This window comes from Saccostrea cucullata, unplaced genomic scaffold (assembly GCF_032062105.1).
Source record: "Saccostrea cucullata isolate Sc308-1 unplaced genomic scaffold, CSIRO_AGI_Scuc_v1 ctg1860, whole genome shotgun sequence".
Lineage (NCBI taxonomy): Eukaryota > Metazoa > Mollusca > Bivalvia > Ostreida > Ostreidae > Saccostrea > Saccostrea cuccullata.
In genome coordinates this window covers 261,466-273,776 of record NW_026929161.1, presented here as the reverse complement: position 1 = coordinate 273,776, position 12,311 = coordinate 261,466, and the positions used below count along the sequence as shown (strand labels likewise).

Below are 12,311 nucleotides of genomic sequence, written 5' to 3'. Positions count from 1 at the left end.
GAGAATGATATTAATTTAGTTAAAGTGTTTACGGTTTATAAAGCCGTTACTCTGACATTATTTTTCATCAAGAGTATAAAATTATTCTTTTTTTTTTACAATAATTTAAATATGCTAGAATAAAAATACTTTAGAACAAAACGAGCTTATTTCTCATAATCGTTGATTTATTTGGGATATTTCAAGGTGAATTTTCTTGCGTGATAAAAATTCATATTTATTAAATTAAAACATTTTTTTTTATTTTAAGGAAAAAACTCATGCTATTAAATATCTTATTATATTTGAAATTAAATGTGTTTGTAACTTTTACTGCGATGAAATTTAGTGTTGTGAGTAGTGTTTTTTCTTTACAAAAGTTGTTTGTTCACTTTGATGACTTTATAATACAGGTGTTCAAAATATAAAGTTTAAGCTAGTTTTTTTTTAAATTAATAAATACTTGATGCCCTATTAATTATTTCGCTATTGTATAAAAAAGAATGACTTCTTGCAAAGTCTGTATAGAAATGATACATTTCAGACGACTAAATGCAACAATTGTTAAAATATGCAAACAACACCTTTCCTGTGCCTCTGTTGGTACACAAGTAAATGTTTAATTTCGTAATGCCCAAGTGCTTCAATATTTGTAGATGTTATTTTGTCATGTAGATTGCCGGAAGCCTAGTCAAACAAACAGGCCAGTCCCGCTATAGAAACCCGACTGGCAATTAGCTCGTTTGGAAACACAATATTATGCTATCACAAAGGTTTCCCGCCACTCTGTTGTCACATGCCTCGTTCCATTAACTCGTTGTACTGGAAAAGTTGCTAGGTGGACAATGGAAGTTGGCCTTGTGATACTAAAGGATTAAACCTGTTGCTTCTACAGGCACAAAAGAGAAAGAACCAAAGTGATTCATTAGAAGTAACGTGTTGTCAATATTGAAACAAGCGGAAGGAGGTGGACTTAAGTCTTCTGAAGAGTACAACTTAATTAGATACTTAAACACAAATTTGTTCATACATAACCATTATGCTTTCACAAGGGTATCGGTTTTCTTACAGGTTTAGGTGTCAGTCACGTGATTAAATTATATCATATATAACAGGCGGTAACCGTGATGTCCATTGCGTTAGTGAAAGCTTCCCAACACTTTTAATGGGTTCGGATGAAATATGTTCTCATTACCTTTCGAATCTTTAGGAAGGCATCAATTACTTTTTTTAAGCTTGTTAAATCTGGTCATTGACCTTAAGAAGCCCTAATGGGGTCATCCTTTCAATTTCTGCTGTAAATGTTCCCCAGATGTTAGATAACTAGCATTTTGTTAGTGGGTTAATGAGGAGGGTGACCAACCCTCTTTCTTTGAGAAGTTGGCTTCTTGGACACAAGGATTGGCTAAAGGGGACATCTAGATTCAATCCATTTCTTTACAAACTATATTCTTTTTCTTTGAAAGATAGGCTTCTTACGACTGGCTAAAGCAGATGCCTAATTTCAATACATTTGTACAAATTCTAATTTTTGTTTTTAATCAATAGTAAGATAAATTTCATCACTGGTTATCAATAGTTAGAATAATTAATTAAAATAATAAAAAAGGCGTTGTCGCCTATTTTCTTTTTTATTTTTGAAAGTCGTTTTTACTGGTTATGGTAAAATTTACTTCAGGGGGAAAAAGAAGGGAAAAAAGCAATAAAAATTTTTAATTTTATTATCAATAATATATTGAAGTGTTTATCATAAAATGATGAGAAAAACTTAGCAATGTATAGAGGCCTTTTGGATATATTTCATGCACACTGACACATACTACAAAACAGCTTTAGTCATAAGTATTTATAACAATTCTTTACATGTAAAATATCAATGAATCGGATAATATATGTTTTAAAAATAATAAACATGAGATGACTACAAACATTGACAACAAAAACATAAATTGAAAGTGCAAAACGCACATTTCTTAAAAGTAACAATACTAGTATTAGAAATATTTGGCCATTGTGTCATAAAAAAGAGCTCTCGTTTTATTAAAATGGGCTTGGACGTAAAAGATTCAAAGCACAAACTCCTTGGAATAATTTAAAGAAAACAAGATAAAATACAAGCACTGTGAATCAACTACAGACTAGTTATACGAGAAAAGAAAAGTTTACCCTATTTTCTTTTCCATCGACTTGGATTTCAAACGAAAAGTTCCAGCACTACGCTAAGAAATAAGGTATCATATGCTACCAATAGAAAATATACATGTATGAAGCTATTGTCGGAAAATGGACTTAGCTTTACTTTATAAACTCAAAATCCCTGATTCTCTGGTAATAATAGTATAACTAGAAGTTATGGCATACAAGTAATATTCAATGGTATCGATTGGATAGTTCCGTATGTTAAAATGTATACTGTAGGGTATTTTTATGTGTGACAAAAACATTTCAGCACCAGTTTTACATCGCAAAAATGACACGATGGTTCATTTCAGCAAACACATGTAAATATCAAATTTCGCCCTCATTTTCACTATCTACAACGTCAATTTCATCTTCATGTACGTCTTCTGATTCAAGTTGGTAAGGTTTATAGATAGAGGGCGTCGAGTGCTTGTTTTCTAAATCCCTTGCTAAGGAACACTGTGCTTTGTCTGAAACATTACCGGAAGTAAAACTGTCACGTGACTCTTCATCGTCAGATCCGATTTCTTTTGAGTCATCTGCATTCGTGTCTTCACCATCTTCATTTGGTTTCTTCTGTAGCTTTTTATGTTTCATTCGTCTGTTTTGAAACCATGTTTTTACCTATAACAATGAGAAAAAAGTCATAGTCTTTAATATCTTTTTCCGAGAAATGGTTTTTACGTTCTTTAAACATTTTTGTTTTACGTATTCGTGTTGACGTAAGAAGTTTTATTCATCTCATTTTGGTCGCTCATAAAAGTTCATACATTTTTTTTACTGGCTAAAATCCTGCGTATAAGAAGTTAATAAAAACTTAATTATATGATATTCATTTTTTACCTCATATGTAAGATTAAAGCTTATGAGAACTTAATGTTCTTCTATATCAATCCTTATATATATTATATATTAGTGTTACTTTCCAAACGTCAGTGAAGTAATATCTGTCAATTATGATATCAAGTTTTATCTTAATACCGCACTAATAACGAAATAATTCCCATATTTTTTTTTATAAAAACATGAATAGCAACAGCCAATAATTTGAATTCTGTCATCGCATTAACGAAGTGTTGATGAATTAAAACCTTCTGAATACGCAGTTCGTGACAGCTTCTTTGCTCTTGGTAACATTTTTGCTCATAATCCTCTAGAAATGCTCTTATAATTAATCGTTATTTGAAATGGTTCCCCTTTTTTGTGAGTGTTTAAAAAATAGAATGCGTGAACATAATTATTTTAAACCATACGGAGAATAACACCTCATATCAAACTTAGAATATTAATTTCGGATTTTTTGTGTTAACATTTAGATTTCACTGTTTCTCACTTTTTTATTTACTGAGTGTTTTTTTTTCTGCGTTTTTGAAGACTGTAGAAAATAAAATATCGTGCTTTAATAGAGATAAGTTATAATATGAAAATGTAGAAAAGTAGAAAGCTTTCAAGATGTATTAGTAGATAATTGCAATGGCTCTAATCAAAAAATGGTAAATCACAAAGTCTTAGACATTCCCTGAGCAAATGAAAAATAGTTTTTCCCTTCAGAACAGAATGTTTTTTTTAGTACATAATATCCAAGATGTCACATTTAAAATTGATTGTTCTTAAGCATTTCCTTGTGTATTAAAAAATAGTTTCCAGTTCTCAAAATTGATATGAAGATGGGGAAGGATTTCCGTTCAACTTCAAGACAAACTTCCCAAGCAATTAACAAAGAAATATCAAAGTACTAGAGTGTCAATACATAGAAAATTATAGTTAAATTAAGAAAAAATAATAATGTTGAATGTTTGGGTAAGGAAGTTTTAAGCATATGTACGGAATTAAAATTACTTTTTTGGCAACGCTTTTAGCATGTAATTTGCAATACATTTTTATCCCACACATGCATGTATATTTCCGTTTTCACACTTGTTTTGATGTGCCATTTTTTTCTTATAATGTTTTTTGATTGTCTTGTTTTACAGGTACTTTTTTAGTCATTTTTGAGGGCTCAGACATTATCATTTTTACGAAACTGATTATCAGAGCTTGTGAATCTGGCCCCCCTTCTTGTTTGTTAAATTGTTCATATTTATACCGTCTTTTAATAAATGACAATACTCATCTCTTTGTAAGTGTCTTATTTGATATGTACAATTTTAGCAAAAACCAGCTAACCTGTGTTTCGGATAAACTAAGCTGATTGGCCAGTTCCACTCTCTCGGGGGTAGATAGATATCTCTGGGCTTCGAATCTTTTCTCCAGACCATTTAACTGCTGATCACTAAAGACTGTTCTTGCTTTTCGTCGCCTACAATGCTTGCCTGGGCTGTCGTGTTGATATATGGGAGCTATTGGAAAACCTTTAAAAAATATATGGAAATCTTGTTAGCCAAAATAATCGAGATTTGACTCTCGCTTGACATTTAAGACAGATTTTCTAACTCTGTTATTTTTTATTTTTTATTATTTAATTTGAGAACAATTCTTCTTGTCATTAATTTTTTAGTAAGGCCTCAAAACATTTTGTGTAACACTTTTAAGGGTTAATTTCACGATTCAATATGAATAGACCATCACTGAATAAGAAAAATATGACACGTTAAAAGCAAAATACGCGGTATATAGAAATCCAGTTTCACTAGTTCGCTGGTTCATGTTATCATATTTATGATACGCCCTAGTTTGTGGATCTACAGTACAGCAATGATAAACTGACTACACAAAACCATGTTTGCATCTGTAGTAGAAATAGAAAAATGGCACTTTATTATTTATTTTTTAAACCATAAAATCCCGTCAATCGTACCATAATTGTACCTAGTAATTTGATGTAACTCATTGCTGCTTTCGAGTACATGCTTAATTTATTGTCTCTTAACTCTGGATGTTGATGTTTATAACTTTGTATTACTTTGTACATGTTTTATATTGTGTTTTTGATTCATTCGCTGTTATTTATTGCACATTTCAAAAAAATGTTCTTGTTTGATTTTGGTTGTAAAGGCAAGTAGACGTAGAAATAACATAACTGATAATAATATAGTCAAATATTTCGAACAAATAATAATATTTGAAATTGTTTTTAATATATAACTATACTTGTTCTAATTTATTGCATATTTCAAAAAATGACCATTTTTATGCTCTTGTTTGATTTTGGTTGTAAAGGCAAGTAGACGTAGAAATAAAATAACTGTTGATAATATTGTCAAATATTTCAAACAAATAATGATATTTGAAATTGTTTTTAATAATTATACTTGTTCTAATTTTATTATTCAATTAATTACGAGGAAAATTATGATTGAAATCTCAGGATATTAGCATCTGTTGTGAAAACAGCTGGAAATGTGATTTAAAACATGCAATGATGTTTCTATTCCATTATTACGCATCAATATTAAAAATCATATTATCCATTTATCTAAAATAACTAATTCTATAAATGACTTTCACAACAAGCATTAATAAGGAAATACAATTCCAAAATTAAGGAAGAATTAATTGATGAATGCAGAGTAACTAAACACATAATAAATCAAAATAAGAAGAATCGAGCCAGTATGTCTTTTATAATATATCTTTGATTATTTTATATTTACCAAATTTACTTGTTACAGGGGCATACATGAAGCTAAGGGAAAACCATAAAGGCACGGCGCCTGGGAACCGCAAAGCTTCCGGAATCTCGCGGATTCTGAAGAAAACTGAAGCCATTCTTCGTAAACCATGAATAAGATGAAACGCAATTTTGTAAACATCAAAAAAGTCTACTGACTGAATTGTTGCAAGTTATTGTTATTTTCTATTGCAATTTTAACTTTAAGATTCAAGCTCTTTACAGGCTTTTGCAAGTTTGTACAATCTAATTAGGCCCTTCTCCTGTGGTGAGTGTTTTGGTTTCTCGGTTTATCACTCCTGTGGCGAATAATTTTTAACATTGAAAATAAGAATTTTATAGAAAATAACAGAAATGATTTGTTTTCAGGGAAAGTGAAGGTTCTTTTTTTTTTTTTTTTTTTTTTTGTTTTTTTTTTTTTTTTTTTTTTTTTTTGTTTTTGATTTTTTGTTTTATGTTTTTGTTTTGTTTTGTTTTGTTTTTTTTGGTTTTTTTTTTACTTTTTTGGTTATTCCGACCAATACAGAATTTTACTTAACCGGGTGGTTCTAAATGGCTGCAACAATTGCATGTGCAAGATGATATCTAAGTTCTCTTTAATAGCAATTTGGTTTACCAAATACAAAACACGTGTGCTATTTGTTTCACTATACCGGATAATTATGCTTCCTACTTGGGCATTTTATCAACCCCCTTTTATGCGATACAGGATACCATATCTATCGGGTATATGCTTCGAATATCCGTATCATATTTTCAAAGCGTATTAGGTAATTCTAGACACCCTTTTCAGTAATCACATAATCATCTGTGATAATTGTATTAACAGGGCTTTCACTCCCCTTCGAATCTGTTCACTCTATTACATCTTTAAGATAACCAATTTCAAAAGCGGCGCGATTAATTCAGATGTTAAAAGAAAGATAACTCCGTTTGTGGATCGTCGATGTGAAAAATTCTAAGGAAAAATTATCTTGATTTAACCTCAAACTACATAATGGTGTGGTAAATTTTGTTGATAAACACCGGTTCTGATTTTAATAAGAGATTTTTACCTTCTTTCATGAAGTATTTCTGTATTTTTATGTACATGTATTTTTTCCCCTTGTAAAGGGGGTTATATTTTTTTATCATTATTTTGTAAAAGACGTGTCATTTCCTTAGATTTGTTACTTGCAGCAAAATATTGTTAACATATTATGCCACAAAATGCTTTTTGAAAAACCTTGTCATGTTTGGCGTGGTTAAAAATTTGTCGATATCAACAATATTTTCGAGCCGATTGAAATGCGGACGGTAATGAAATGTTTTATATTTTATTTTTCCTTTTTATGTGGAAAAATAATAGCTCTGAACACTTTTTTGCACCGTTGTCTGTCAAATTATTTTAAAATGCATAAATGATGGTAAAAAATTGAATATCCGGATTTTATTTAAATACAAACTGCGACCCCCCTTTTTTCAAGATCGTCGGCAGGTGTACAAAGGAAGGGAGGTAATCCCTATATTAGATTTTTAATGCTAATGTACATAAAGTAATATACCTGTAAATCCCATACTTCACTTATCTTAATTGAAATAATACTGTAATACTTAACTAATGAATCATGTTTAATATTGTCTAGTAAAATGTAATTAAGAAGTCCGTATGTTTTCTTCATCTTTAAAGGCCATGTGAAAGACATTAACTAGGTCGCAGTTATCAAGCACATAATTAATATTCAATTACTACAAGATTCACCCATAAAAATATTTAAAAAAAAAATAGATATATAATAACAGAGGGGAAGAAGGAACTGGCCGCAAAATTTATGTTAAATATGAAAACGTACTGAAACAATGCAAATTTTTATTTCTGGCAGGTTTTTTTTAAATTTCTTTTTTTTCTTCTTCTTCTTCATTTTCTGGTTATTTTTGTTCGTGGTTCGTGGAATCAGTTTTATATGCTACAGCCCCCCCTTAAAAAATAATCAAATACCGTGTGCATTGAACAGTTTATGGAAGTCGCAGGGAAATATTTTTGTCCTGTTCATTTGATTATTTCCTTTTGTCATTTTATGGATTAAAAGAATAGCCCCAAATCAGAGGAGATTATATTTTTACTTCATATAATATGAGTTTATATATCCTGTCACAAATCCGCCTCACGAATTTTGTGCTAATTGCGACAGAAAAAATTAATTTGGAGGCCCGTTGTAAGGGATGGGGAAAGCAGAGACATCACTGTAAAACATTTTCACATTTAAAGAATTAAATGCTCAGTTAGACTCTGTTACTTGTGCTATTTGCAGTAACGACAAAAAAGGGGTCTGACACACCCAAACTTTATTCCTGTATTTGAGAAAAAAAATGCAAATTCTAACAGGAGACTTCTCGACGCAAAATTTAAAAAAAAAATATCGGGAAAAAAAATATCTGTTTTAAAATGGACGTATTCTATTCCTTTTATTTATGTAATAATATATATTTATGCACACAAGTCTGTGTTCTTTAAACAATTTTTGTTTTAAGTTGATGATATCTTTTGGTTGTTGTTCATGTTGTATAGCAGAATGTTTGAAATTAAATAGAAATTGAAATAAAATTGTTTGGGTAAATTTAACTGAGTTTTTAAATACTTACATAAGAAATTTTCAAGTGATTGTATATAGCCTGCAATTTGATTGGAGAACTGCATACATAACATCATTTCTATGGTTATTTATTTTTCATTTCATTCAATAATTGGCATTCCAGATTGTTTTCAAAAGTATCAAACAAAGATATATTCTGGAAGGTTTATGTTTGCTCCTGAGTGCAAGATCAAGTAATTTAATTAAATGTTCTAAAAAACAACAGTTATCAACTTTTTATTTAATTATCTCTTCATTTATACCGACATTTACTAATTTCTTTTTCTTAATTCTTAGTGAGAACATGAAAAATTCAACTTGGATTTAAAAATAGTAAAATGGTAAATTACAATACCATTCATTTTTTTACATAAAGGTTAAAATTGTAAATTGAATCTTTGGTAAAGAAGTTATGTTGTTTTTGCATTTATCCAAGAGAAAGTAATGGAATCTTTCACTAATAATTCTCTCTCTCTCTCTCTCACTCTCTCTCTCTCTCTCTCTCTCTCTCTCTCTCTCTCTCTCTCCTTGAAGTTTTGTTTTTCCAATGTGCAATTTTCCTCGTATAGGCCAATAATTAAAGTCATGTATAGCTACATGTATATAGTGTGGCCAAAAAATGTTGACACTATATAAAAGGAGTTTCATTATTTCCTGCTGACTAGGATAACAGTTGATGAATTTTGAATCATTAAGAGAACTTCCGGAGTTTTTTTATAATTGTTCATTGTTTCATCTGATATGGTCATTTTTTTCTCGAGGGATTCTTGAAAAAAGCTTAGTTTGTTAAAATAAGTAGGTCAATATCATTCATTCACTGATCTACTCGTTAATAATTATGTCATTCGAATTAAGTGTATATCAAGTATTTTCAACAGATTGCTTCCGTTCAATTTTCTACTGAAGTAAGTAGCAAAAAGGCAAAGCATTTGCATTGCTAGGAATTTCACATAATTATTTATTTGTATTAAGTTTCGTTGAAAATTAATTATAAAACACTTATAGATTCGTTTCAAAACTCATTCAAATTCGCATTATATGATTTAAAGTCTTTTGTACTTATTTATTTCATTTTTTATTTGTTTGAAATGTACCTGTAAAAATACAGGAAGATTTTAGTTAAAATTACTGAAATGAATAATTTGTCCAAAATTTGGATGTATCAATATGTAAGTCACGAAGAAGTTTTAAATACATTCCAACAGTCAACAATTGTCTAAAAATAGGTCTTTAAAATTATTTTAATTCTAAGTGATTATATACCTTATACATGTATATATTTTTAAATGCTCCTAGTTGAAAACGACCTTTTTTTTATTTGACAAATCTTGGCACGATCCGAGAAATTAGAATAGAAATATTGCAATTATTTCTTTTAATGTAGTATTTGTATTTTCATCAGAAGAATCAAAATTTGAGTATTTTTTAAAAGGCTTTAATTTTTCTAAATTTGATAGTAAATATGTGTTTGTTTAACAAAGTTCTAAATAAATTAAATTCTATATCAATTATTTGAATTGTGTTTCTTTTATAAATTTCTTGTAGAAATTTGATCAAATCGAACACAACCTTATATAAAAAATTAAAAGTACTCACCCGCAACGGTTGGCATCAAAAATGGATGGCCGTGCTCTGGGTGCTTATGTAAGAAGCTTTGCGTCTGTTGCAGAACTTGGTGTGGGTAGAAGATACCCGGAAAATAGGGATAACCTGGAAAATCCGTGACAGTTGGTCTGACGGGTAGAGATGGCAAATCCCGGAATGCTGGTTTTGGTTTATTCAGTAGAATATCATCAATAAAGAAAGACGTTGGTCTGGTTCCTTGCCCTTCTGAGAACTGCATTTTATGTATTTGAAATTTAGGATCTGAAATCAACATAGAAATCATCTAAAATCATTCAATAATAAGATATCAAGCAAATATAGACGAGGAGAAATTTTGTTCTCCCCTTTTTGGTTCGATGATTAGATTTTTGCATTGCTAAAGCTGGCAAGAGGAGGCGACAAAATAGCAATCAGCCAATAGCCAAGACGCTGTCAAAGCTTTCTTTGATTAGGCAAAATTTGAAAATGGATAGAATTAATCTTCGCGAGGGAGATGTTAAATCTCGTATAAATTCTATATATATAATTTTATCATTCTTTCTAACCGTTTTTTTTTCTCACATATTACAATATTAAATTCATTAGAATCTTGCAATTTAATTTTCGATAAAATCAATCACAAATAATTGTTCTAAAACAAGTTTATTAAATCATTCTAAATAGAATTGAATAATCTTTAAATTCAATGATCAATGCATAATCTAATTCAAAATTTTGAAATTCAAGACATTTAAGATGCACAAAAATCACCATATATTACCTTTTCTGGCAGAAAATGGATAATAAAATATTAGAAATAGAAGTATCATTTAATAAATCTATAGATGTGTCACTCTTTTATCTATTTATGATTGGCTTATGTCGTCACGTGACGCGGTATCATATCCAAATAAAACAATACCATGATATTAAACACCCCAAATCAAGGAAATTTGCCTAGTACTGACAAACTGACATGAAATATGAAATTAAATTCATAACAAACTCCAAATAGAAATACCGATTTATATATAAATGAAAAAATTTAGTGTCATTATGTGGAATTGCATTTTTTCAACTTCCCATGTTAAAAAAATATTTAATAAATAGAGTTGGCAATCATTTTTTTTTCTCTTATTAATGTTTATATTTTTGGCCTTTTAACTTCTTTATCAGTAAACCGTATGTTGGTGTGAAGTGTGTTAATTACTACTGTACCATCGAAGGAAAATGGCATTGTATCACCACTTTGCTCAGAGCTTCAATCATGCAAAGACACAGAATTTTGTCAAGTTGTAATTTAAATCATAGTAAGTAAAGAAAAAGTTGCATGGAAATTTTACTACCACCCAGAAAATGTAAAAATTACATGACTGTTTTCTCTAATTACATAGAAGAGAGACAGAAAAATTGGCATTTTTAGTCTGAAATGATTCACAAACATTCTCGCTTACCCGGGGCAACAAATTTTATTTTCAAGAAAATATATCTCTACGTACAATATGGTACGGTAATTTTTTTTATGTCAGTTTACTTTATTTTGTTCAAGCGAATCTTATCCTAATATGTTTGGACAGGTGTAGAATAATCAATTTATCACGCTATAAAAATACCATAACATGTAAATGTAGTATTTATACCATTAATTTGATTTTTATATTATAAAAAAGACAAAAATTAATAAAACTTACAAAAATTGAAGTAAAGTAAGCACCCACTAAAGCATCGGATGTAACATGCAATCTGTTATATTATATTATGGCACAATCAGAACTATTTTGGCTAAATATACCAGAATAAGATTTAAATTCGGGGAATAGGAAAAGAACTTGATTTATCCCTAATCATGGAATAGAGGGAAATATTCCACTACATCTGTCGGCGTTGTGCATTATTTCAGCAATGAGCGTCAAGTGCGGAAATGTTTAAACGATTCTATTGTAATTTGATTTTTCACTTGATCTTCCTAATCAACAGCTGTTCTTTTAAGGAAAACAATCCATATTTCTCAAAGTTTACACCATAATATTTGAAGTGTTAAATGCGAAAATTTCAAATTAATGCCTAGTGGAGCTTAGTCTGCGAAAAAGTTCTGTTAGATTTGAATTTTTCATGTGTATAAACTTGGGCTTGAAGGGAGCAATGTTTTCTTTGACAATTATACGCCTGGTAACATCGCAATATTAAACTGCCTGTAAAGACTAATAGACCGTATAAAAGAGTTATTTTGCATTATTAAACTACATATGGAAAATTGCTTAACTTAATTTCATAGAAAAATGATTTTGAATTACTTATCCATATGGAGGAATAATTTCATGCTTTTAAGAAACAATTTCGTTAAA

At 29.7% G+C, this 12,311-nt stretch overlaps 1 protein-coding gene across 2 annotated transcripts; it reads right to left on the bottom strand.

Moving 5' to 3' along the window:
* Positions 1-1,684: 1,684 nt before the first annotated feature.
* LOC134279940 (brain-specific homeobox protein homolog) lies at positions 1,685-11,707 on the bottom strand. Of its 2 annotated transcripts, none has more exons than XM_062762347.1 (4): positions 11,658-11,707; positions 9,979-10,248; positions 4,327-4,511; positions 1,685-2,784 (listed from the first exon to the last, which is right to left on the bottom strand). In XM_062762347.1, exons 2-4 carry the CDS (start codon positions 10,223-10,225, stop codon positions 2,488-2,490), a joined length of 729 nt encoding a protein of 242 aa, XP_062618331.1. In that variant the 5' UTR covers positions 10,226-10,248; positions 11,658-11,707; the 3' UTR covers positions 1,685-2,487. The 2 variants fall into 2 exon arrangements, with proteins under 2 accessions (XP_062618331.1, XP_062618330.1); XM_062762346.1 differs by lacking the exon at positions 11,658-11,707 and adding an exon at positions 10,748-10,818.
* Positions 11,708-12,311: the final 604 nt, after the last annotated feature.

Bases quoted from the DNA above. Each gene is read 5' to 3' on its own strand.
- LOC134279940 (XM_062762346.1), bottom strand. From the start codon at position 10,796: ATGATACTTCTATTTCTAATATTTTATTATCCATTTTCTGCCAGAAAA. The intron at 10,249-10,747 runs GTAATATATGGT...TGTTGATTTCAG, and splicing joins TCCATTTTCTGCCAGAAAAG to ATCCTAAATTTCAAATACAT. The intron at 2,785-4,326 runs GTTAGCTGGTTT...TCATTGTTATAG, and splicing joins TTAGTTTATCCGAAACACAG to GTAAAAACATGGTTTCAAAA.